Raw genomic sequence first — 26,059 nt, 5'->3', positions numbered from 1 at the left:
CCCCGAAGTTTCACCGCTCCAGTGGAAATTTCCTCAAAGCAGGTTCTTGGTTTGGAAAAGCCTAGAAAAAGCTTGATAGTGCTCAGTCTATACAGGCAGAATTTTCACATGAGAGGTAGTAAAGTATCACTTAAGTAAAGGCAGCAGTTCCTAATGAGATTTTGTTATTATTTAAAAGATCAGAGGGAGGGAGGGAGGAGCACAGGGGACTGAGGTGATGGTGCACGGGTGCATTGGGAAAGGAAACTCTATGGGGACTACACCTGAGGAGGTGGGGGGAAGCAAATATTGTTTAAAAATGAACAATGATGTAAAAAATAAAAAATAATAATTTAAAAGACCCCTTTTTAAAAAAACAGAAAGTACAGGTACACGATGTTCATTTTATTTACAGTCATCTTAAATAGCTTTACATCCTTGAAAAAGTAGGCGGTTCTTAAGTTTGTGTGAGCTCTGATTTGGCGTGACGTTGCTTTTCCTCCCAGATGTTTGCATCACGGATCACTGCCTATTTCAGGAGAAAATGTGTGGCCACAACAGATGACCGTGTCCAAAAGATGAGTGAAGTCGTCACCTACATTAAATTTATTAAAATGTATGCCTGGGTCAAGGCATTTTCTCAGATTGTTCAAAGTAAGTTTAACTACTTCCTATGTTCATGCAGTAGAAGGAGTTTATCGTTGCTTCCTGAGCACATTAACTGCCAGGAATCCTAATGTCATGGGATCATAGTATCTAATAGCTGATGTTCTTTTAACAGCTTATGATGAAGAAATTGAGACCCAACAAAATTGTGACTGTTTCCCATGATAATTTAGCCAGTTATGATTTCAAACCCCCCTGTCATTCTCTCATCCTGCCCATAATTTTCTGGTCTGGCTATGAGGACATCACAGTAAACAGCATCACGTGACTGCTGAGAGTCTCACTTCTGCCCTCACTCTGGGTTCATGTGCCCCGAAGGTGGTTAAGCATGAGATCCAGGGGTGAGGTAGGGAGGATGGAGTAGGGGTTGAGAGGTGGGAGAGGAGGTGGGGGAGGTTGTGGGTGTGCCCTGAATTAGGAATCAGGACAACTGACCTCTGAGCCTAGCTCAGCCATTTCTGCACTGCAGGCTGGCTTTTGTAACTTTTTCAAATAATGATTTATGTTGAGTTACAAAGTTCTCAGTGGCTAGCCCTATTCTGATCCATAAATTCAACACAAAGATAAACCATAAACATCACAGAGCTTGGAGGAATAAATCACAGGCTGGTTGGACAGTCGAAAAGATCTTATCAAAAGTTGGAACATTAAAAAGGTGACTGTGTTTCAAGGCACTTTGTAGAATCTAAAAAATAAGATATAATTCATTTAAACTTAATTTAAGTATAAAAGATGTAAACTATAATTGACCATAAAGTCATCACTGTGCTAACTTAAATATGCTGCAGTTGAAAGTTAATGCAGTTTTGGTTGACTAGTGGTGGCACTGATTGTCATGTGTACCTAATTTTTGCATCAGAGGCATTTAGGGGGTCGTTTTAAAACGTTTGTATGGCTAACGACCTACCAGGTTTGGTTTGGTGGCAGAGGAGTACTATTCTGTGGTTTCTTTGAGTTGCTGTGATTGGGTTGCTTCATAGAAATTGACTTGCTTTTTATTCTTAGAGATCCGAGAGGAGGAGCACAGGATATTGGAGAAAGCAGGGTACTTTCAGAGCATCACGGTCGGCGTGGCTCCTATTGTGATGGTTATTGCCAGCGTGGTGACCTTCTCTGTTCACATGAACCTTGGCTTCGATCTGACGGCTGCACAGGTCAGTGAGTTCTCGAGAAGTGGGGACATTGTGGAAGTACCACAAACAGAGACACTCTAATGCTCTTGGTACCAGATTTGGAGGCTTCCTCAAGATGTAATCAAAAGGCATTTTCATCCATGTGATTAAACCAACAAGTGGAAGAGTAGGGGTTCAATCCTAATATGTAAACAGTATATGGTTTCTTTGTAAGTCTACCCAACTTTGGATTTAATTCTGAAAATAAGGATTATCCTTGGTTCAGATTTACTGAGAATTTTAATTAAAGGTCTCATAAAAACTTTACCTTCAGGGCCTCCCCCGGTGGCGCAGCGGTTGAGCGCTGGGCTGCGAAGCTGCCCGCAGCCTTTGGCGCGCCAGTTCGATCCCCGGCCACTGGCGAGGGTCCCACATGGCGCGCAGACTTCTGCCGCCCGCTGCTCCCCTCAGCAGTGTACTTCTGCTTCAGTCTGCCTGTTCTGCTCCCCGCTCTGGCTCTGGTGAATTCTCTCACCCTCCCACGCTTCTGACTGTACCCAGTGCTTGAATAAATAAATAAATAAATCTTTAAAAACTTTACCTTCAGAAAAATGTATCTGGCTCATACCAACATTTTCAACTTTCCTTAAACCTGAAAGAAAATTGACAATGTCCTGTTATTTTAGGTGCATAACTCAACCAGGCTCAGTTTCTCCTCTTTTCCAATTCTTAGGCTTTCACAGTGGTAACTGTCTTCAACTCCATGACTTTTGCTTTGAAAGTAACACCGTTCTCAGTAAAATCCCTCTCTGAAGCATCAGTTGCTGTTGACAGATTTAAGGTAAGTGGCTTGGCTCCCTGCCTCCATGTCAGGAGTTGTGGCTGGTAAACTAACTGCTACTTTTATTCTAATGAGCCACACAAGGCTGGATGCTTTGGCTTTTATTCACCTTGGGCATGAAAGGCAGCAACAGTGTAGGAAATTGAGTTAAGGGTTGAGACTAGTTATCTTTTCAAATAAATATAGATTTTTGCCCTTTGTCAATGGCTTACCTAGAAGATCGGAAGTGTCAGGTGACTGTCAGCTTTTCCCACCTTGAACTACCATCTACTACTACCATAATGGTATCATTTTGATTGGTCCACATGCTAAGCCATTTTCCATAATTTCTTTATCTTGCTCTGAGGTTGCCACTCATGATACTAGGAATGAATGATGTGGGAATAGTTCTAAAACTAGATCATGTTGAGAATCACAGTTAAGTGAGTTTTCTCTTGCAAGTGGTTAATTGGGTCATACCTTGACTATTATTCTGTGTCTACAGAATAACACAAACATGTGATATAAGAGGGAGCTGTAGTTGGGGGATTATAAGGGAGATAGATATTTGAAAGTGGTCAATGTTTACCCAAAAAAGGAGCAGCAGTTGAGTGGGCGGGAATGCCTTCACACTTCTTCATACCAGGTAGCTCCTGTGCGCTAATCCTTCTTGGCCAGTGAGAACAGTACAGAAGCAGTGCTGGTGACTTAAGTTTAAGCTTGAAACCCAATGTTTGCAAGATAAATATCACCTTAGATGTTTGGGAGAAAACAAATTGGATTTTCCTCTTAAGAAGAATGGAGATTTATTTGCTTATAAAATTTATGTATATTCTACTTGTTTAGTTAACCAGGTGAATTTTCTTTTGGTCGAGAAAGCCAAGAGTGCTTCCCCAGCCCTATGCCCTCTCTCATCCAGGCCTGGCTGCTACAAGGCCAAGAGCAGAGCTAAATGGAAAGAAGCAGTTTGATTGTAACCAGAGCTGTATCTTGCTGAACTCACAGTATGCAGTCATGGAAGAAATCAAATGTTTTGACTATATGTTTGTCCCCCTGTTGCAGTTAGTATGAACAGACTTTGTGGCATTTTGGATGAAGGGCTAAGGACTTGCAGTATAGATTTGTTCTCCTCTTGTTTCTTGAGAGCTCTTGTCTCTTCACTTACTAATGAGGACTTGTATCGGCAGGTAGCTCCTTCTTCTGTTCAGGAAGCCTTAGAGTTAATAAGAGGAACAAAATCACCCACAGCTGTTACATGACCTAAGCCCTTTTCTATTTTCTTCCCCATGGCTAAACTTAGAAGTTTAGAAGTTAGAACTTCTAAGTTTAGGGTTCAGGAGAAAGGGCCTGCTCTTGGGCTTGACTGTATGTCACACTTACTTGCACCAACAGCCTTTAAAATATTGGAGTTTATAGTAACTAAGCGAAGAGTTGGAGTTTCTCAGTAAGCGAAGTCCTCTAATACTTTCTAATGTTAATTTTTTTATTAAAAAATGTCTTTTATCACATTGGAAATCCAACTGAGATAACATTCTGTAGAGAAAATCACTGGCTGAAGAAAGTTGTCAGAAGTAGGTTGAAAGTCATGAACATATTAAGACCTGGGCTGTGATTTATTACCACCAGTGTTGCAGGTCTAATTTCAGAAGCACCACCCTTTCAAGCATTCCATTTTTCTTCCCTAACATAACTAGGAGGGATTCTGGGAATGAGGAGGAAGAATCTTGTTCTCTTCCTGAGCATGTTTCCGGGAGGGGGAGGCACCCTTCACCTTTTGTGAGTCTGTTCCTTTAGTAGTTTTGAATTCTCATGTTTCTAAGGCAGGACTTTGAAGAAGCACATTTAGACATGTGCTCCGTGTGGGTGGGGACATGCACAGGCTGTAGGTTCTGCAGGAATGGTCTGTAAGGGAAATAGAATGATAAAGATCTGTGTAGTAGAAGAGGCCTGTCCTTTGGTTTTACTGTTTGCGTTTTACTGCCCATGACTCAGCAACTTGGGGGTGAGAAGGTTGCTTGCAGGTTAGTTAAATGTCCTTTGGTCACACTAGACTAGGAAAAGGCAGTTTAGCACCTAATCAGTAGGGTAGAATATTGGGCCATGGACAAGGCTCTGTCCCCCCTGAGGGTGTCCCCACACTCCCATGACCTCTCCATGGACCTGAGGCTGGGCTACACTAATGAGCTACCTTTTGCCCTTCAGCTTCCTTCCACTGTATAGCCTGATGTGTTTTGCTACGTGAGTGTGCGCCCTAGGCTTGTCTCCCTGGTCTTGATCCAGTGTCTCATCTTTGCACCTCTCTCACAACTCCTATCAGAGTTTGTTTCTAATGGAAGAGGTTCACATGATAAAGAAAAAACCAGCCAGTCCTCACATCACGATAGAGGTGAAAAATGCCACCTTGGCATGGGACTCCTCCCACTCCAGTATCCAGAATTCGCCCAAGCTGACCCCCAAAATGAAAAAAGACAAGAGGGCTGCCAGGGGCAAGAAAGAGAAGGCAAGGCAGCTGCAGCACACTGAGCATCAGGAGGTGCTGGCAGAGCAGAAGGGCCACCTCCTCCTGGACAGTGAAGAGCGGCCCAGCCCCGAGGAAGAGGAGGGCAAGCACATCCACTTGGGGAGCCTCCGCTTGCAGAGGACACTGTACAACATCGACTTGGAAATTGGAGAGGTAACCCTTCTGTCTCCCCCCGCTCCCACCTGCACCCCATCTGTCTACTTCATGTCCACTCTGACAAGAGTAGGCAGCTACTATCCCTTGTAGCAAAGTACTTTGAGACTAAGAGAGATTTTTTGAGCCAAAGATTAAATCTGAGCCAGCTCCACCTCTGAAAGGAATATTTGGGCCTTAAACAGTACAAATGAATAACTGTTGGTCTCATGAGATGCTCTTTGTACAAGCTAGGAGATGGAACGCTCAAGCGGAGTTTGCCCTGAATAGATTTCTGGTTATCCTAATTGTATGCAAGCTGTAAAAATTCTTCCCAGGTATTGTGTCTCTGTGTGAGCCTCCCGTTATCATTACCCAGTGCATAGCACAGAACATACCTCTTAATAGGGCCTCTCAGTGCTGCTGTTATCATTGGTTCTATTGTAATTGTTTATTTTTGATGTAAGTAAAGGACCATTATGGTAGATGATGTCATAGCCCAGGTAGCACAGGACTGGAGGCTCTCAGACACCCTCCACTAGGGAGTGGCTGGAACAGAAAATACAAATTCAAGGCTCTTAAGATAAATAATATGACAGGGAACTGGCACCGTGTTGAGGACTGAAGCATCCAGAGAATCCCAGATGCTTTATACGGTTGATTCTTGAGCAATATGGGGGTTAGAAGCACTGATATCCATGCAGTCAAAAATCCACATATAACCTTTGACCCTCCAAAAGGCCAAAACTTAAAATAACCTGCTGCTGACTAGAAGCCTTACTGATAACACTGTCAATTAACACATGCTGTATGTAGTATAAACTGGTTCTTATAAAGTAAGCTAAAAAAAATGAAAATCTTAAGTGGATCATCATAAACGTCTTCATCCTCATTGTCTTCCTGTTGAGTAGGCTGAGGAGTAGCGGGAAGCGGAAAAGTTGAAAAAAATCTGAGGATAAGTAGACCCACTGAATTCAAACTATGTCGTTCCAAGGATGAACAGTAGGTCAGTTCATTCAACAGCCACCTTTTGAGTGCCAGCTCTGTAGCAGACACTGTTGTTGTAAGACTGGGGATATAGCAGCAAAAAAATCAAACAGATAAAGAATCCCTGCCTTCTTGGAACTTATATTCTTCTTGGAACATACTTGGGCAAAGATGGACAAGTAAAATATATTATCAGATGGAGATAAAAAAAGTTACAAAGATAGAGTGTGGGGTGGGGAGCCATGAGCAATTGCAATTCAAATAAGTTGCCTATGGGAAAGCTTCATTTAAACAGTTGTCTGTGAGCAAAGTGCTGAAGGAGGTGGTACCTGGATACCTGAGTTGCTGTTCTGGAACATTCCTGGCAGAAGGAACAGCAACCCAGCAACCCAGAGTCTGCGGGGTGCCTATTCTGGAGCAGAGTAAGCATAAGAGGGAGGCTGTTGGGGGGTCAGAGTCTGATGACCTTGACTTTCTCCCGAGTGGGAAGAGAAGCCATTGAAGGGGTTGGATCAGAAAAGCAATGTGATCATTCTATGTATAAAGAGAATCATTCTAGCTTTTGGGTTTAGAAAAGTGTATAAGAAAATAAGGATGCAAGCAAGAATTGTTAACCCAGGAGAGAGAGAAAGATATCTTGAACCAAAGATGATGATGGAGGTGGTAAGAAAGGTTTTGACCTACATAACTGGAAGTAGGGAGTAGTAGGTTCCAGTGGATGTATATCAAAACGAGCTGAGGAGAGGACTGTTACACAGACCCAGAGCTAGACTGAAGAGAGAACTGGAACTCTCAGCTCTTGAAAGCTATGAACAAGAGGGGAAGCTGGTCCTTAGGAGACTACTTGAAAGAACTGGTGTAGTTGGTCATTGATCATCAGACACTCAAGTCAATTTTGACTTCTCTTAACTCTTAACAACAGATCACATTATCTTGACAACTGAGGCAGCTAGCTGTCTTACATTACTGATCTGCTCCATTGAGGATTATTCCTCAGATTCAGCTGAAATTTGCTCTTCTAATCCCATCTTTGGATCCTCACTCTGACTGTTAGAGCCCACATTCACATGATTTGAGGAGAGATGCAAAGATTCTCCCTCATCCCTTTCCTCAGAGAAGGGGAGAGAAGTTAATGTTTGCCAAAACCTGTGCCCTGGGCACTGATTTCGCTGTTATCCCCTTTAGTCACTGTTTACCTCAAACGTTTTTCTCTGCATAAACCTAGCCAGCCTGTGCAGTGTGAACCCGTGACTCATCTTCCCCTCAACACCAGGCTGTAATCTTTTGAACTCCGGAACAATATCAAAAACTTTGTCCAATGTACTTTCATTACGTACCAGCCAGTGCATTTGATTCTCCAAGGATAACTGCTTCCCTCACGTAACTCAAGCCCAGTGAGAGACACAATATTGGTATAAGGAACAAAGCCAAGATCACACAATTGGCAAGTGCAGTGACCCATCTGCCTCCAGAATCTGTGCTCTGTCATCACCACCACGCTTCCTGCCTGCCTTCCCTGAGAGCCTTGAGCCAATGCAGGGTTGCTAAACACCCATTTTAATATGAGCCTTTGAAAATCATCTGTCTGTTCTTGAGAACTTTTTAACACCGCCTATTGAGAATTCATTGTTTTGCTTGAGGACACAGTTAATCACAGGCTTGATTTTCTACTTTCATGTGGGATTGCTGGTATAGCTATGCGTCACATTCTTGGAAATGTGTTGTAGAAAAACAGAACCAACAGTGCACATAGTTTTTATTGAAAATAATTAGACCTCAGGAACACAATCATGATAAAATAATAATCAAGAGTCCTGCTCTCTCTTTCAAAAACAGCTACACACAAAAAGAAATAATCTCAAAACATGGATTACCACCAAGGTAGGAAAGGAACCAGGTCATTCTAAAGTGATATGGGGGCCTCTCTGGTGGCACAGAGGGATAAGCACAGTGCTGTGAAGCTATTCGCAGCCTATGCAGCATGATTTCGATCCCTGGCTGGCCAGGGAGCTACCCACATGGTGCAGCAGACCTCTCCTTTCTCGCCCGCTGCTCCCCTCAGCAGTGTATTTCAGTAGATCTGTGCCTGTTCTGCTCCCCACTCTGTCTCTGGTGAGTCCTCTCACCCCCCCCCACCCCCCACACCTCTGGCCTGTGCCCTGGTTCTTGTATGCATAAATAAACAAATCTTTAAAAAAATAAAGTGATGTGGGACACTTAAAGGCGTATGGCATATTTACTTTTCCAAAAGGCTTACACATCTGTTCCTCAGTGCATCCCCACAGAAACCCTGTGAAGTAGGTGGTTGACAAGGGAGAAGACAGAGGCAAGTGACTCGTGGGTGTCAGGATCACAGTGCCCGTATTAATGGACAATAGTTAAGGTGGTGTTTTCTGCAAAGAGATCATGAGTCCCTCGAGCTGTGTCCTCCGTACGACCTGACTAACCTTCCTCTGCTCTGTGTTTTGTCCAGGGGAAACTGGTTGGAATCTGTGGCAGCGTAGGAAGTGGAAAAACCTCTCTCATTTCAGCCATTTTAGGCCAGGTAAGATTTTGTTACTGTCCTTGGCTTTTTTTCTACTTCTTTTTCTGGACTCTGCTTAGCAAGAATCTCAGGAAAAATGAACTTATTTCCTGAAGAGAGTTGGGAAAGGGCAAACAAAATGAACTCTTGGTCTAATCAAGCCCCTCACCTTCCACCCGCCACCTCCACATCCCCAGCAACAGCAGAGTCCAGAAAGGGTCTCAGTGGACACCTGACTAAAGACTGATTGATGCCCAGTGAAATCATTTGTTTCTTATGCTTTCTTGTGTTCATCGTGTGTTTATCGAGTGCCATAGATATGCCTGTTGGGAAATGTCAGAGATAAGAGTTGGACAGACACCCCCAGTGCAAAAAAAACCACTGAAGACGCAGAGCTGCTCAGCACTAGCAGCCTCCTTGTCAGAGAGAGAGCTGTCAAGACTTGATCTAGAAGCACTTGACAAAATTATGCACTGCAGGAATTCATGGGCTCGTAGGGAGCAAGGCCTTGTGACACACAAGCATAGCACAGGCAGCAAATGACTGGCACACAGAAGGGCCAGCAGAGGGCTGTCAGCATTTAGCATCATCTAGCTAAAACAAACTACCTTTTACTATTTTAGAACCAAATCATCAGAAGAAAAAGCACCGCCGTAATATTCCCACCTGCTTTTAAACTTGATTAGGTGGTTGAGCTTATTCTGACCTCCAGATGGACAGGATTCTCTGGATCATTTATCTATGTTGAGGAAATTGAAACAAGTGGAGGGTGTTTTGTAGCAACACTTGTTCAGCAGCATCACTGTCACTTAGTGGAGTGGTGGTACCCACGGTAGTCTGCGTTCAGATGATTGAGGGGCGTCTCCCCCTACTTCTGCTTTATGAGACTCTTCAGTGGCCCAACTGCTGGCCTTTGTGAAAAACCAAACACCTCAAAGTAATTTCTAATATTCAGTCAGATTGAATGAACCATGATGAGATACAGAGGGGGCATGAAGTGGGGGAAACAAAGACGAGGTCAGTTTCTAAGTGCTACTGGGCAATCCAGCAAGATGTGCCTTTGTAAAGGGTAGGCCATGGTTGGGTTGAAAACTGAGTGGGCCTTAGCTTCTGGATCAAATCCTGACAGCCCTCTATCAGACCCGGAGGCTGGTGCTGCTGGTCAGGTCGGCTTCTCTGGAGTTTAACTCTGTTGCTGGTCTGGAGCATGGGTGCCTGTACAGCAGCAGAGAGACCCTCTGCGGGTTTCTGTGCACATTTGAGGGTATTCAGAGAACTTACCAGTCTGTGGGTAGTACTAGTAAGGTGTGTACTGTTGTATTATGGTCTAGGGCGGGTGCACTGTGTGTGTACACTGTGTTACAGTGTTTGACCGGACATGCTTGCATGTGCAAGTCCTACACAGATTGGTTAACAGAAGCTGTAGCATCTCTAACTGAGACAGAGGCCAACTTTTGCTCCCAAAAGGAACCATGAAAAAGGGTAAAATGAATCAATCAATTCCTATCTGTCACTCTGACTGAAAACACAACTTGAATCTCATCATGCACTCTCTTCACATTGGAGGACATCTCCATCCTCACTGTATAGATGCTTTATAATACTAGTTGATGTCTAACCTGGATTTCTATCCCACCCCACCCCTGTGCTCTACCCCCTTCCCATCCCCACCCCCAGCCTTTGGTCCTCACTTTACAGGAGGCAGCCTGGATTAATTCTGGAGATGAGCTGGTCTGCCCTCATCTTGAGGCAGGGACTAACACAAAGCCCTTCCAGTATCCTCCTCAGGGGATCCTGAAAGAGCCTTCCACATGTACTTCCTTTAATTAAAGCAGTTTGCAATTAGCAAGAGAGGATATCAAGTAGCCTATGGGTTGCTAAATGAGGTATTTGTTCATTCATGTCATGGATGACATTGGGCTCCCATAACACATAAGCAAGGAGAACTTTGATTTTCTTTGCTGCTGTCGCTCTCCATGAACAAAGAGGGTCTGAATTTGGGTCCAAAACGCATCCAGGGAAATTGCAGAGACTTTCAACTCCATGTGGACTGTGGGGAGTTGTGTTGGCATAGGGTAATGGTTGTGAGTTGTGATGCCATTGGAGGTTATCTGTCTCCTAGATGACACTTCTAGAGGGCAGCATTGCAGTCAATGGAACCTTCGCTTATGTGGCCCAGCAGGCTTGGATCCTCAATGCCACTCTGAGAGATAACATCCTCTTTGGGAAGGAATTTGATGAAGAAAGGCAAGAAATGTTTGGTTTCTGTCATGCTTTCCATCGTGGCCATGTGAGACGCAAGGCAGCCTGACTCAACAGCCCCTTTTGCTCCAACCCAAGCACTGATGCTCGGTCTCTTTGTGTCCTTCAGATACAACTCTGTGCTGAACAGCTGCTGCCTGAGGCCTGACCTGGCCATTCTTCCCAACAGTGACCTGACTGAGGTATAGCCTGTCCCTGAAGGGACTATGTGTTTAGCAGAGAGGATTCTGGAATATGGGGTGGCAGGGCTGTACCCAAGCCATCTCCTAGGAGTGCATCCTAAATGTATGGGAGAAGAACCACAAAGGAAATTTTGCTTTCACTAGGATTTTATATTAGGAAAGCATTTTTCATTAGGGCACAGGTGACCACATTATCTGCTTGAAGTATATAAATATTTCACATATCCTGTTGTTTTTGAGCAAGTCCCACAATTGGTTCCAATTTAATATTTTCAACACTTTTCATTTTTAAAACTGTAAGACAAGCATGTGCATATTGAATTTCCCCTCTCTGCCAACTTCCTTACTGGATACAGTCTGTAGAGAGCCCTTTTCCAAGAAAGAAAGTGGCTTTAAGGCCTCCCTGGTGGCACAAAGGGTTAAGACACAACCTATGAAACTGTCCGCAGCCACTGTAGCATGAGTTAGATCCCCAGTCCGGGAGCTGCCCACATGGCGCAGCAGACCTCTCCTGACTCACCCGTTGCTCCCCTCGGCAGTGTACTTTGGTTGATCTGCCTGTTCTGTTCCCCACTGTCTTTGGTGAAACCTCTCACCCCCACACCTCTGACCTATACCCCAGTTCTTGTATGCATAAATAAATAAATCTTTAAAAAAAAAAAAAAAGAAAGTGGCTTTAGCACAAGTCCTCTTTGGCTCTCTGGAGCAGTTTCCAGAGGCATCTTTGGAACTCTGTGCTTCTGCTGTTCAGTGTTGATGATGAGCTCCCAACAGCTGCTCCAGAAGTCTCTGGGTCACTTTTACTCAGCTGACTTCAGTTAAAACCTCGGTCCATTTTTATTTTCTTGAGACATCTCCCTAACATTTTCCACAGGTGCTGTACCAGTTTGCATTCCCACCAATGGTGAATGAGAGTTTCTTTTTCACCACAACCTTACCAATATTTGTTAATTCCATTGTCTTTTATATAAGCCATTCCCACAGGAGTGAGGTGGTATCTCAGTATGGTTTTAATTTACATTTCTCTTATAATAAGTGAAATTGCAAAATTTTTCATATGCCTATAGGCCATTCAAATTTCTTCTTTAGAGAAGTATCATACTGCTATTAGTTGCCTATCCAAATAATGTGAAAAATTTGTCATGAAAATATCTATCCGCACCTTTGTACATAGCAACACTATTTACAAAAAAAAAACACCTCGGTCCAGATTTGGTGAATGGTTTCATTAGTTCACTAGTTCTCAGTGGCTTCAGATCAGCAGAATTCAATAGCTTCTGCTTTACCTGGGAACTTATCAAAAATGCAAGTTTCTAGGCCCCATGCCAGACCTATTGAATCAGAAACTCTAAGCATGGGACCCAACAATCTGTGAACAAACTCAGCAGTCATTCTGATACATACTCAGAATTGAAAACCACTGAATTAATTGTGTGTTTCTTTAAGGACAAGACTTTAGTATAGTGTTTTGATATTTGACAATTGATTTATTTCTTCTGTTCATTTAGTCACTGTTATCAGGTGCATGTTGATGCCAGCTATGTGTGCCGAAAATGCTGGGCTCTGGAATTATAAGGAATAGGGCAATAATCTGCGCCCTTAAAAACCTTACAGTTGAGAGGGTGAGACACCCAAATAAGTACCATATAAACTGATGAGCGAGTCCCCTTTCTGTTCGATATTAGTAGAGGAGTAGGTGGGGGAGTTTTCACACTGGAGATGCAGAACTGAGCAAATAAAATACAGAGAAGGCATGACAACAGCAGTAGTTGTGTGTGTTTATAATATACACAGTTTTAAATGGCTTAGCATATAGACGAGGGATACCCAGTGGCAGCCGAGAGCTGCTGGGGAGCCAGGGGGCAAAGGATAATCTATTCTTTAGTCTATTCTTTAGGGATTCTTGAAGAGAAGGGTGGGATGTGACCAGCTTTCTGATTTGGAAAGACCTTTCTGCCCAGGGAGAATGAATTGGGATGGGCTGCAGGGTGGAGTAGCAAGGCCAGATGTAGGCATGATGGTAACCAGATGGTTGTGAGAGAGGAGGAGGCCTCGGCACCGACTCCCCCAGATCTGATGTGGTTCCATGAGGAACAGAATAACCTTTCCTCTAGGTGGGGGATTCAAGAGAAGAAACTGGTTTGGATGGAAGAGAATCAAGAGGTGACTGGCGTGACCACTAAACTCAGTTTCAGAATTGAGCTGGAGTCTTAACTGTGCTTTCTGTGTTCCTGCAGATTGGTGAGCGAGGAGCCAACCTGAGTGGTGGGCAGCGCCAAAGAATCAGCCTTGCGCGAGCCTTGTACAGTGACCGGGACATCTACATCTTGGATGACCCCCTCAGTGCCTTAGATGCCCATGTGGGCAACCACATCTTCAGCAGTGCTATCCAGAAGCACCTCAAGTCCAAAACAGTTCTGTTTGTCACCCACCAGTTACAGGTATGGTGCTTTCTTCCCCGAGATGCCCACTTCAGGCAGTAGGGAGGTGGGGGTGGTTGAGGTAACTTCATGGGGCCTCTCGAGGTTCCTGGAGTCACGAGTATTCATTTCAGCAAAAATCCCTCTGGCCCATTGTACCAGTAAATCTTGTACCAGTATACCAGGTGGCCATCTGAACAGAGATCCTGGAAGCATGTTGGATTCAGTGTATAAATCAGTGCATACAAAGCCTGAGAGGAGGCGGGTGGAGTGGAGTTGGGGGTCTGAGATAGTTTGGAAAACATTGTGTTAAGATCTATATGTAAGTGGGAACTGTTTCGGGAAAACAAGCTCTTCTCCCTCTGTCATTTTGTGACAAGCAGCCTCTTCGGAGAGCAGCTCAAGGATGCTGCCATCTGCTTGGCATATGTCCTCAAGTTTGAGGGGCTAACTCCCCATTCTACCACAGAAAGTCTTTAATGATGTGTAATTTTGAATATAGTGAAAGGATGTGAAGTTTAAGGCAAGGCTTGGTGGCTCTGTCAGCAGATTTATATCCAAAGCTGGAGGCACTGCTCTCTGAACTACATTGTAGTAAACTAAAGCACGGGTTCTCAGTCTTGGGACTGTTGACGTTTGGGGCCAGATAGCTCTTTGTTATGTGGAGTGGGGGGCGCTGTTTATGCATCCCTGGCTTCTGCTAGATGGATGGCATTAGTACCCCTCCCCCCAATTATAGCTACCCAAAAGGTCCCCAGATATTGCCAGATGACTCTGGGAGAATTGCCTACAGATGTGACCCACTGGACTAAGGTATAGGCACACCTTGAAGATATTGCAGGTGTGGTTCCTGACACTGCAATATAGCAAATATCACAATTAAAGCACATACAGTTTTTGGTTTCTCAGGACAAATAAAAGTTTACGCTACGATGTAGTCTATTAAGTATGCAATAACATTGTGTCTGAAAAAAATAACATACATACCTTAGTTTATTGCCAAAAAATACTCACCATCATCACATGCTCCTGGAAGAATGAGGCTGATAGACTTACCCCACACAGGGTCACCACAAACCTCCAATTTATAAAAAGTGCCATATCTGTGAGGCACAATAAAGCGAAGTGTGCCTGCGGAGGTGTTTGAATGTATTTGCACAAACCCAGCAACACTGTGTTGTCCCTACCTTTGTCTCCAGTACCTGGCTGATTGTGATGAAGTGATATTCATGAAAGAAGGCTGCATTACAGAAAGAGGCACCCATGAAGAACTGATGAATCTAAATGGGGATTATGCTACCATTTTCAATAACCTGTTGCTAGGAGAGACACCCCCAGTTGAGGTAAGTTTTGTGTGTCTCCTCCTGTCTGAGGAAGGGACCCATGGGTGGAGTGTGGAGAGGTCTCAGCTGGACTCAGTATCTATGCCTTACAGCAGGGATCCTATTTTCTGGGGACCAGACTGTTGTGCTTCTGGAGACCAGACTGTTGTGCATCCTGGTTCTACTCTAGAAGAGCAGAAATGGGGGGCTGGTGTGCTGAGGCCTTCTGTCACCAAGAGCTTATTAATAAGGCAATGACAAGGAGGAGGGTATAGCCCCATGTGGGCTGTTGTTCAGGCATTGCTCATATTCATAAGCTTCATCTGTCCTAACTGAGGCATTGTGAGGCGTCTTTCTTAATAAATAAGTGAATAAGATGCCAGGGAAGAGAAATGAAACGAATGTGTACATTTGAAAATGGTCCATGGGATCCTGGCTGCTGACTTGACACCCACTAACATCCACTGTATCCTGATTGCCAGATTAGACATTTTAGATGTCATCCTATTTAGTCACTTTAGCAGAGCTCTGTGGCAGAATCTGATTATCCCTCACTTTGACAGCTGAGGAAACGGAAGCTCCGAAAAGTTAAGCAGCTTGCTAACAAGGATGGTTTAACTCCAAAGCGCCTTTTCTGTCCTGCCGCCCTGTCTCTTGTGGCAACAAGACACTTACTCAGAGTACTCGGCAGCTTTGCAGACTCAGGGCTCTGAGTTAGGCAAATTATAGGTTGTGCTTAGAACTTGCCAACGAGCTGGTGTTTCCTCCTCTCCAGCCTGTCTGTATGAAAGTCCTTGTTCAGTGGTCACATAGGGTCCTGTATGTGCACTCGGCCTGGGCTAAGGGCTGCTTCTCAGCTGCTAGATTTTTCTATGTCTCAGAGGGAGGAAAGCAGAAAGTTACTGGGACCTTTTCAGGGAGTCTTTTCAGTCTTTGGGTGTCATCCTGTTTGATTTTGGGGCAATACAACTAACTGTTCATGACCACTGTGTTTCAGGTCTTTAGGGATGTTGACCTGAAACAAAAACAATCGGTTATTCCAACAACAAAATGGTTTTCTTCAGAAACAAATGACAGAAGAGAGGGCACATCTGAGAGTGTGTTCATGGTGAGACCCAAGGGTGCTTTCCCGAATCCAAGACTGGTCACCCCTGGGATCTCTGGAGTACCTCCCCTCAGGTCTGAGGGAAGGGGAAGCAGCAACACTCCCCCGCCCCCCCGAGTCCCCCCGGGAGATACAAGGCCTCTCGGGTCCTACGGTTGGCTGGCTGCAGTTGCGCACGTGTGGGCATTCTCTTTCCAGCCTCCCAACCTCATTTAGATAGGATTTTATATATGTTAATAAGGTTCAGAGATATAACTAAGACATTAAGACATTCCAGGTATTATCAGCAACTTCCTTAGACACACTGATCCAGATTTGGGTTTATGATCTCAGTGACTCTCAGCGTACTTTGGACCGTTCACATTATATCCTCAACCCTGTAGACATGGAGGAGAAAATGAGAGGAAGAGAAGCTAAAATATGAAATGGCCAAGGAGCAAAAGAATATTGAGAACTGTGGTGTAGTGGAGGGAGCCTGTTTTCAATATGTCACTTAATTTTCTTGAGTTTCAGTTTCCTCATCTTAGAAGTAGAGGTGGTAACTCCCTCTTAGAGTTGTTACACATGCAATAAATATGTGATGTTCTTACACTAGTAAGTGGTGAGCAAATGGTAGTTTTCTCTGGAGATAGTGCCTTTGTCATGCATTATGGTAAATATACACTTTAGAGCCCTATCTTGTATTCTGGATAGGGCTCTAATTTTTTTATTATTTTCTGATTTTTTTTCACTACCAATTTAAAAAGCCACGTGACTGGAGACTTTTTTTAAAATTGAGCTATAGTTGACATACAACATTATATTGTTTTCAGGTGCACAGCATAATGATTAAATATTTGTATGTATTGTGAAATGCTCACCACCCTAAGTTAACATCCTTTTTTTAAAATATTAGATTAATTCAAAAAAAGAAACCAGTAGTTCACAGAAGAAATCACAAGACAAAGGTCCTAAAACGGGGTCTGTCAAGAAGGAGAAAGTACCAAAGCCAGAGGAAGGTAATGACTTTTCTGGAGATTTTCGATTTGTCATTGTAGCTTATCAGAAATCGTACGACAGTTTTACTTGTTTGATGACATTTGTGTTGTAGAGTACCTTGCCTTTTATTTCTAGAATAACAGAATTCTTGTGTAAAAGCAGGAGACCATGAGACAACTTCTCTTTGCTTAAACAAATCAAGGCAAAAGAATGACTTTTAATCCTATGCCCTCTCTTCCTAATCAGAGTTGAGTCACCTGGAATAAGAAAAATTGAATGATGGGTGGAGATATGATTCACCTCTGCTCTTTACAAGTCAGTGCTCACCATGGCAGAGGTGTTTTAGCTCTGAAAATGTGTATGCCCTTAGTGACTCCCGGAGAGGACAGTGACTCCTCAGCCCGTCCGCAGGAGATGGCAGCAGGGCCTTGCGAAGAGTGACAGCTAGGATTTTTCCTACTTAGCTGTCCCTATCCAGAGTCCTTTGTCCTCTTTTTAAAAATCCTTTATCCTATCAACCGAAACAAATCTTGGGAGCTGGAAAAGCTATTTGTAATACCTTAGGCATTTTTACCCTGTGAATTTTAAGCAGCAGATCAGTTTACTTGGGCCGGGGAGGGGGGGGGTGCGAAAAAGCATCCTGTTTTCAAAGCTCTCTTCTTGTGGCACTTCCTCACCCCAGATTTTTGGAGCTTCCACCTTTCCTGGCTTGCCTCTTCTTTGGAGATGGGCCTGTTTTCATGTCCTTGTTCTGAAATCTGCAGCAGACGTTTGTTAGGACTTGACCATCATTTGCCTCTTTCCTGTTAGTAAATCACGTATGAGATTTTGATTTAAGACACCTTACTTAAACACACAAAACAAATAGCCCAGAAGACTGAGAAACCTGTCAGTTCTTGCCACAGCTCTTGCTTTTCAGTATGAAAAGCAGAACACCTTGGGGAACATTTGTTCTCATCTATATAACCACTCTCACCTGGGTGCTCACAGTTCTTAGTGTGCTCCATGTGTGGTTGTTCCAAGATAATTAGGTATTACAGATGATGAAGCCGAGGTTTCATGTAGGGCTGGTTCCCTGTGTTCCAGTGTTGGTATAGCACCTGAGCACAGCAGGGAGATCCTGGGGGTGAACCTGGAACCATTTCTTTCCTCCTGCAGCCAGTCACCATGTCCTCTTGAATTTGCTTCCTGAAACTTCATCCTCTGTTGTCACAACCCTGATTCTCGCCCTTGTCACCTCTTAGCTAAAGCATTAAAGCTGCTTTCATTGAAATCTGCTCTTCATGCAGATGATCAAGAAATCTAACACAAAATAGAAGACCAGCCGGGCCTCCCCTGGTGGCTCAGGCAGTTGAGTGCAGCTCTGTGTAGCTGTCTGCAGCCTCTGCAGCGCCGGTTTGATCCCGGCCGGCTGGCGAGGGTCCCACATGGCATGGCAGACCTCTGCTGTCTCGCCTGCTGCTCTTCTCAGCAGTGTGTTTCGTCAGTCTGCCTGTTCTGTTCCCCACTCTGCCTCTGGTGAATCCTCTCACCCTCCTGCGCATCTGGTCTGTACCCCAGTTCTTGTATAGATAAATAAATAAATCTTTAAAAAAAAAAAAAAAAGACCACCAGCCAACTCTCCTGTACGAAGACTCAGTGGCCTCCCATGTTCAAGGCAGTGTTTTCTAGTGTTTTCCCCCAATACTGCACATATGGAAAACACTGTATGGGACACTGGAAGTGCCTGCTCCCTGCCAGGGGTGATTGCTTGGTCATCTCCAGCCCACCTACCCTGGGGGTGGGAGTCAAATCTCTACCTCATTCCCTTGAGAAGTATTTATGTGAAGGATGAAGTTCAAAACCATTTATCTTCTCACCACAATATACTCAACCAACATTATCTTTTGCCACTCCTTGGCACACAAAATGTTCCAGTTATGCTGAGTTGGTTGTCTGTACATGTTGTTTAGCTGATTTCTCACTTCTGTACCTACACTTATTTCCTCTGCCAATTGTTTCCTCATCTCTTCTACTCGAGTTTACCTTTTGAGATGCAGTGAGGACTACCCCAAAAGTATTCCCTGAACCCTTACTGCTAATCTCCCTCCCACAGCTCCCCCAGTTGGGTTAGGTATACCTCCATGATAGGATGTTCCCTAGCCTCTCTGCATATAGCACTAGCTTTGCATTGAAAATATTTTATGATAATTATGTGCTTATTTACCTGTCTTACTAGCCATGGAAGGATTTTCAGCCAGATTTCAAGGGCAGGGACCTGGTCTTAATCCTTTTTACTGCCTCAGGCCTTATCCAAGGCCTGGTTCATAGAGGTGCTTAGTAAATATTAAATGGATTATGGATGCTTTTGATAAAGGAGAAGTAGTTCTAATCTAGAGCCCTGTGAAGCTCTAGGCTCTTTGATTCTAATGCTCTACGGGGTGACTTCCTTTTGGAAAAACCCCTCTCTTGAGTCTATGTTTCTTTCTTACCTAGGGCAGCTGGTGCAGCTGGAAGAGAAGGGGCAGGGCTCAGTGCCCTGGTCGGTATATGGTGTCTACATCCAGGCTGCGGGGGGCCCCTTGGCATTCCTGTTCATTCTGTCCCTTTTCATGTTAAATGTGGGCAGCACCGCCTTCAGCACCTGGTGGTTGAGTTACTGGATCAAGCAAGGAAGTGGGGTAAGGTTACTCACTAGTGGGAAAATTATATGTCTAAGAATGTGGCCATTTCTCATATCCCCAGCTGTTGTTAGGGAAACTGTTTAGTTTTCAGTTAAAAGAAGTAATGCACGAGGATTACCCAGAATCAAAACTATGAGTCCCTAATGTAACCTCACAAGACAGTTTGTCCTTGACCAATTCATGGAGCAGTAGAGCTTACCAATAGACTTCCACTGAGAGAGAAGGAGGGGGCAAAGCTCGCCAGTGTTTACCCAGCAGAGTTATCCTCCTTGAGCTGAGAGTGGTCCTGAGTGGGGTGGGATTTCCTGGCAGTCCTCAGGGGTCCTGCCTCATAGAGCCTTGCCTCCCAACAGAATACCACAGTGATTCACGGGAACAAGACCTCTGTGAGCAGCAGCATGAAGGACAACCCTTTCATGCAGTACTATGTCAGCATCTACGCCCTCTCCATGGTAGTCATGCTGATCCTGAAAGCCATTCGAGGTGTTGTTTTTGTCAAGGTAGGTGGGGTATCACTGCTCCTTCTCTCTCTGGGTGACAGGGTATCAGACCTCAGCATGGCATCTCCCTGGCTGTGGGAAGCAGGATGGCCCTAACTGAATTGACCCGGATCTCATTGGCCTCAGTCTTTTCTTAGTCACCTCCTTCCCCCATGACCATTCACCCTTCTCCAGCTTTGGGGATGCCTGTGCACAGAGCTGTGATCTGTGTGAGTGGAAGCAGCGCACCTCATTCCCGGGGCTCTGGGCCCTGATCACTCTGTGCTCTGCTCCATAGGGCACACTGCGAGCCTCCTCCCAGCTCCATGATGAGCTCTTCCGAAGGATCCTGCGAAGCCCTATGAAGTTTTTCGACACTACCCCCACAGGGAGGATTCTGAACAGGTTTTCCAAAGACATGGATGAAGGTATTGCTCACTGCTTCTTGCATTTAGGCTCCCAAGCACAAGCCTTCTTGATAGCTCCTAACGTGTGTGGCTCTCTCTCCAGCCTTAGATCCTGAAGCACAGTGGCTTCTGGTATGTGTATTAGAAATGCCTTAGTGTTGACATTTTGTCCATGGTGCCACTTGTATTTAAGTAAAGGACCCATCTGGTTTTTCACCATTCATTTAAGTTCCCGTGCAATCTTTTTTAACCTGAAAACAAGTTCAGATACTTAATTAGCATAAAGAATTTGGATAGTATTAACTTAGATTCCAAAACACAGATTTACTTGCAGGAAGCACATTGATTTCTGGACACCTGTAACCTCTGGCAGGTTTTCTAGTTGTTGCATAGGCTGTGCCAGCTCCTCACACCCCAGGATGACAATATCGCCACCTGACACTTCTGGGGACTTAGGATATAGCACTAACAAGCAGTGTTACCCAGCTTACTGCACTCAGTGAGCTGAATGTTCTGATCCTCACTGCAGCCCTGTGAGGTAGGTATTATTTCACCCACTGAATACACTAGAAAGCCCATGTCTGGGACAGTTAAAGAACTTGCCCAGGACTGCACAGCTATTAGATAATAAAGCTGGGAATCAAGCCCAGATCTGTTCAATCCCATTATTTTTAACTACTACACTGTGCTGCCTTCATGGAAGGAGTTTGTTTCAGGTGTTGATAGGCCAGTGGAAAGTCACAGCCAGAGGTAACAAGGGATTAAAACTATCTCTGAAACACAGAACTGATGCATCACATGATCCCACTTCTGTTACACACACATGCACACACATATGCACATGCACACATACACACAGAGAGAATAAAGACTGAAAGAAAAAAATCTGTGGTATCAATGAATCTGGGATTTGCATGAAAATACTCAATACTACCCCCACAAAAAAACTGGGGGGGAAGAGGGAAGGAAATAAAAGGACATGAAGAAAAATGTGGATAACTGTTGGAGTCTCTCAACTTTTGTGTGTTGAAAATTTTCCATGATGCAAAGTTTCTTAAATATTATCAACAGTTCATTAAGATTATGAATACAGATTATGTTTACTATTATGTTTATTCTCTTTTTTGCATATATATTTTCCAAGAAACATGTATTACTTTGTAAAGGGGAGGAGATGTTTAAAGGGGGTGGGCCTCACAGTGAGCCCACTCAGAGGCCACAGGAAAGAAAGATCACTTAAATTTTCTTGGGACAAGAAAAATTAGAACCACCAGATTTCTAGATTTTTCTTTGATCAGATTGTTTAAAAAGAAAACATCACAAAATTCAGGTAGGGATTTTGTGGAACCCCTTTTTTTAAATTTTTGATTCCATACCCTGTCTGTGGATCCCCTCAATCTGACACTGTTCCTTTATGGTTTTCCCAGTTGATGTGCGCCTGCCTTTCCAGGCTGAAATGTTCATCCAAAATGTTTTCCTGGTCTTCTTCTGTGTTGGAATGATCGCTGGAGTTTTCCCATGGTTCCTGGTGGCGGTGGGGCCCCTCATCATCCTCTTTTCAGTTCTTCACATTGTCTCCAGGTAAATAGGAAGTGGTCATGTCTTCCAGGGCAAAGGATGAAGCCAGATTTACTAGCCCACCACTCTGACACAGAACTCATTCTCTCTCCAGGGTCCTGATTCGAGAGCTAAAGCGACTGGATAATATCACGCAGTCCCCTTTCCTCTCCCACATCACGTCCAGCATACAGGGCCTGGCCACCATCCACGCCTACAACAAAGGGCAGGACTTTCTGCACAGGTTAGTGTTGATGAGGTTGAGAGGACTCAAGGGCAGCCAGCATCCCAGCATGTAATGAGAGTCTAAGAGGCCTTTCGAGGGTCAGGATTAGGGATAATAAAATACATTACTGAGATTATCAGTGATGTATTGGTCTCCGATTGAAAGTCATTTGCTGGGTAAAACTCCCTCTGAGCAAATCAGAAAACAAAAGCATGGGTTTACCATCTATTGATATTCAACCCTGAATGACTATATTTTATGGAATTTTATATGTTTTTTGAACAGTAAAAGTCATTGTCATTAGGGCCTCCCCTGGTGGCGCAGTGGTTGAGCACTGGGCTGCGAAGCTGCCCGCAGCCTCTGCAGCGCCGGTTCGATCCCCGGCCACCAGTGAGGCTCCCACATGGTGTGCAGACCTCTCCTGCCGCCCGCTGCTCCCCTCAGCAGTGTTTACAGTCCTTCTGCCTGTTCTGCTCTCCGCCCTGGCTCTGGTGAATTCTCTCACCCTCCTGTATTTCTGACTGTACCCAGTGCTTGAATAAATAAATAAATCTTCTTTAAAAAAAAAAATAAAAGCCATTGGCATTAGACTAACATTTATTTAGTTGTTGAATATTTTTATTTGAGAAATTTATGTACCAAGGTAGTCATTGTGGAGAGTAGTATTAGCAAGAGATTAGGACAAACTTAAATGTCCTTCAGTAGAGAACTGGTTAAATAAACTATACTATATCTATATAATAGAATGCAAGAAAGAACAAGGCAGCTCTGGAGGTACTGATGTGGACTGATCTCCATGATCTGTTAGTGACAGAGCAAGTGTAGGGGTGTGTGTGTGGTATATTACCTTTTAAGTGTGTGTTTATACATATAACATTTTTTTCAGTGATTCACTCATCTAGTATTTTTTATCAAATTTATTATCTTACATTGTTAATTTTTGGTATACATAGAACATTTAGAATATCTCTGAAAAGATTCACAGAAACTAATAGTTGCCACTGGAAAGGGGAACTGACTTGCTGGAGAAAGGTAGGAGAAAGACCTTTTCATGGTATAATCTTTTGTAACTTAAAAATATTTTATTCTGGATATCTATTGTCTATTCCAAAAATTAAGTACTTTTTTTCAAAGAAAATCTGAAACTGAAAAGTTAGATTAAACAACTCAGAAAAATCCATGCCTAACCTTAAGTACAAATTAAAAATTACTGTGTTCATGTAGACATGGACACATAGATGTCAGTGCATTGGGAAAATGCTGGGAAGCAATGCAGCAGAATATTGGATTCAGTTTTAACTGCATGTTTGCATTTTCCCCTTTATTGCATTTTCTAAATATTCTCTGAAAAGTATATATCTTACTGTAAGGAAAAGTGAAACCAATTTGCCCAGCAACACTTCCTGCTTTAGATTCTGAGCAGGAAGCTCTAAACCTCTGAGCAGGAGTCTAAGCGCTGGATGGAGGCCAATCCGTGCTATAGGATTGCTCAAGTCAGCAGTGTCTTGCTCCTTTGATGTCAAAGTCTAAGTCTTTTTTGCTGTGGTTCAGCTCCTGGTTGTTTGTTCCATGGCCTTGGTAAACAAGCACCATTCCTTTTTTTTTTTTTTAATAAATTTTTTTATTAAGCGAATTTTTTTTTCTTCCATCATCGTAGTCCCCAACAAGCACCATTCTGCCCAGTGATCATGTCAGCCAACAATTCCAGCTTTCCTATATTCAATCTGAAAGTTCCTTTTTCCTCATCTTACACCATTTCCACCATTAGCCTTTACAGCCTCTCTTTCTTTGAGAAAATGACCTCTGACCTAAGACATTTTTCTTAAGCTTAACACAGCCGCTATATCTTTATTAAAGTAGATATTTTCCCTGACATCTTAAATATTTCTTTGAAAGGGTAAAACTGGGAAATTCCATACTCTCCCCTGCATGGGGCCTGAAATACCTGGCACTTTTAAAATTTCCATATTGTTCTTGTCCATACAAAAAGGAAGTACTTAAATGTTAGCCCTCCATCCAAATTCACCAAAGCTTTGCTCATCCATGACCAGGGTTTATTTTACTTGCCTTATTAAGTGTTTTGTTTAATACACAGGTACCAGGAACTACTGGATAACAACCAAGGTCCTTTCTTCTTGTTTACCTGTGCGATGCGGTGGCTGGCTGTGCGCCTGGACCTCATCAGCATTGCCCTGATCACCACTACTGGGCTGATGATTGTTCTCATGCACGGGCAGATCCCCCCAGCCTACTCGGGCCTTGCCATCTCATATGCTGTCCAGGTCGGTCTCTGCAGTGGGGACATCCTCTATCCGTTTGAGTCCTTCCTTTGTTGACCTAGGAGAATCACTGTAGTAGGCTCTGCCCTAAGCAGTCGGTGAACTATGACTCCTGCACTTCTGCTCCTTTGCTTTGGTTGTAGCAATAGGGACTTGGCTGGAGTGGGAAGGATAGAAGACAGGTAGGAGTGGTGTGTAGGAATAAAAGGATTTAACTGTTGTACATGTTCAAGAAATTGGTGCTGTTTTCTTCATGGACATGATTTTGAGAATAGTCTCTTGAGTGTAGATTACTGTGATCACCATCCTTTCACTTCTGGCCTCTTCCTAATCTCCTCAGAGAAGCATTTTGTATCCTCCAAATGCTTCTTATATGTATTTTATTTTCAGGCCCAGATTTTCCAAGTACTGTTACTTGTGTAAACCATTTGGTTCCTAGAGATGGTTGATGATCTTTAAATAGCTCAAAGAACAATTTAGGGCTTTGGGGGGTGTTTTTTGTTTTGCTTTTGCCAAATGTAACACAAAAGCAGATGCTGCAGCTTCAGTAAAAAAAATTTTTTTTACCTAAAAAAAAAAAAAAAGAACAATTGGGAACTTGAGCAATGACTAAATAGTGAATGTTAAGGAATTAATATAAATTTCTTTAGATGTGATAATGAAATTAGAGAATAGTATTATGTTTTTAAGGAATCTTTATATTTTAGAGATATACAAGCTATAATATTTATGAATGAAAAGGTAGAATAACTAAAATTTGCTTCCAAATAATATGGAGGGGAAGTAGTACAGATAAAACAATATTGATTATAAGTTGGCAATTTTTTAAGGTGGATGTTATGTGCAGGTGTGTTTGTTTGACATTTTTCCGTATTGGAAAGGTAAAAAAGATAAAAATAAATAAGTAGCCAAAGGCAACTGAGAGGTAGTGTCTTCACAGATTCCCAGAGGTATCTCTCCACATTATGTAGACTGACTTGATTATTGGATGGGGAAGAATCTGTGGTCCATATGCTGTGTCTCAGAGTCCTCAGTCTGAGGTGCACAGGGCTCTGTGCTCATTTTTGGCCAGTCTTATTTTTCTTATTAGACCTTCCTGGAAGCACTCCCATTGGTTGTTTACAGGTTGATATATATTTCCATTTGTTGTGACTGCCACAACAGGTGCAGGTACAAGTATGAAGCCAGAAGTTATTCAGCTGCAGATAGATAGGTAGAGGTGGGTGGAAAGGCTTAGGATGCAGGAAGATGAGTGCCAGTGAGACACGTGCCAACTGTGTTCATTGAGCATTCCAGTTGACTAGGGGATAATTGGCATTGTCTCACATCCTTGGAGAATGGCCCAGTCTGGTGTCTGTGCAGTTAGTGTTTTTTTTTTTTTTTAATATTAAATTTTATTTTTATATTCCCCCATACAATTGCAAACGCCCCATTCTGA

The 26,059-nt window shown here is 43.5% G+C and overlaps 1 protein-coding gene across 4 annotated transcripts in view; it reads left to right on the top strand.

The window, feature by feature from the left end:
* Nucleotides 1–26,059, top strand: part of ABCC5 (ATP binding cassette subfamily C member 5) — a 79,883-nt gene that overhangs the window by 28,678 nt on the left and 25,146 nt on the right. For 3 of the 4 annotated variants that reach the window (XM_054700408.1, XM_054700406.1, XM_054700407.1), the window contains exons 8-24: nt 486–633; nt 1,651–1,799; nt 2,491–2,598; nt 4,895–5,251; nt 8,691–8,762; nt 10,864–10,988; nt 11,113–11,185; nt 13,423–13,626; nt 14,805–14,948; nt 15,925–16,035; nt 16,928–17,030; nt 19,486–19,670; nt 20,027–20,173; nt 20,451–20,580; nt 21,987–22,140; nt 22,232–22,360; nt 24,438–24,624. In XM_054700408.1, the coding sequence (XP_054556383.1) occupies nt 486–633; nt 1,651–1,799; nt 2,491–2,598; nt 4,895–5,251; nt 8,691–8,762; nt 10,864–10,988; nt 11,113–11,185; nt 13,423–13,626; nt 14,805–14,948; nt 15,925–16,035; nt 16,928–17,030; nt 19,486–19,670; nt 20,027–20,173; nt 20,451–20,580; nt 21,987–22,140; nt 22,232–22,360; nt 24,438–24,624 (2,526 nt within the window). The remainder of the gene's footprint in view (nt 1–485; nt 634–1,650; nt 1,800–2,490; nt 2,599–4,894; nt 5,252–8,690; nt 8,763–10,863; nt 10,989–11,112; nt 11,186–13,422; nt 13,627–14,804; nt 14,949–15,924; nt 16,036–16,927; nt 17,031–19,485; nt 19,671–20,026; nt 20,174–20,450; nt 20,581–21,986; nt 22,141–22,231; nt 22,361–24,437; nt 24,625–26,059) is intronic. The other variant, XM_037525184.2, reaches the window with a different exon arrangement.

Source organism: Talpa occidentalis, unplaced genomic scaffold, assembly GCF_014898055.3.
Source record: "Talpa occidentalis isolate TD23 unplaced genomic scaffold, MPIMG_talOcc4v2.1 talOcc4.4, whole genome shotgun sequence".
In the NCBI taxonomy this organism is placed as follows: domain Eukaryota; kingdom Metazoa; phylum Chordata; class Mammalia; order Eulipotyphla; family Talpidae; genus Talpa; species Talpa occidentalis.
This window is presented reverse-complemented; position numbering and strand designations above follow the sequence as displayed.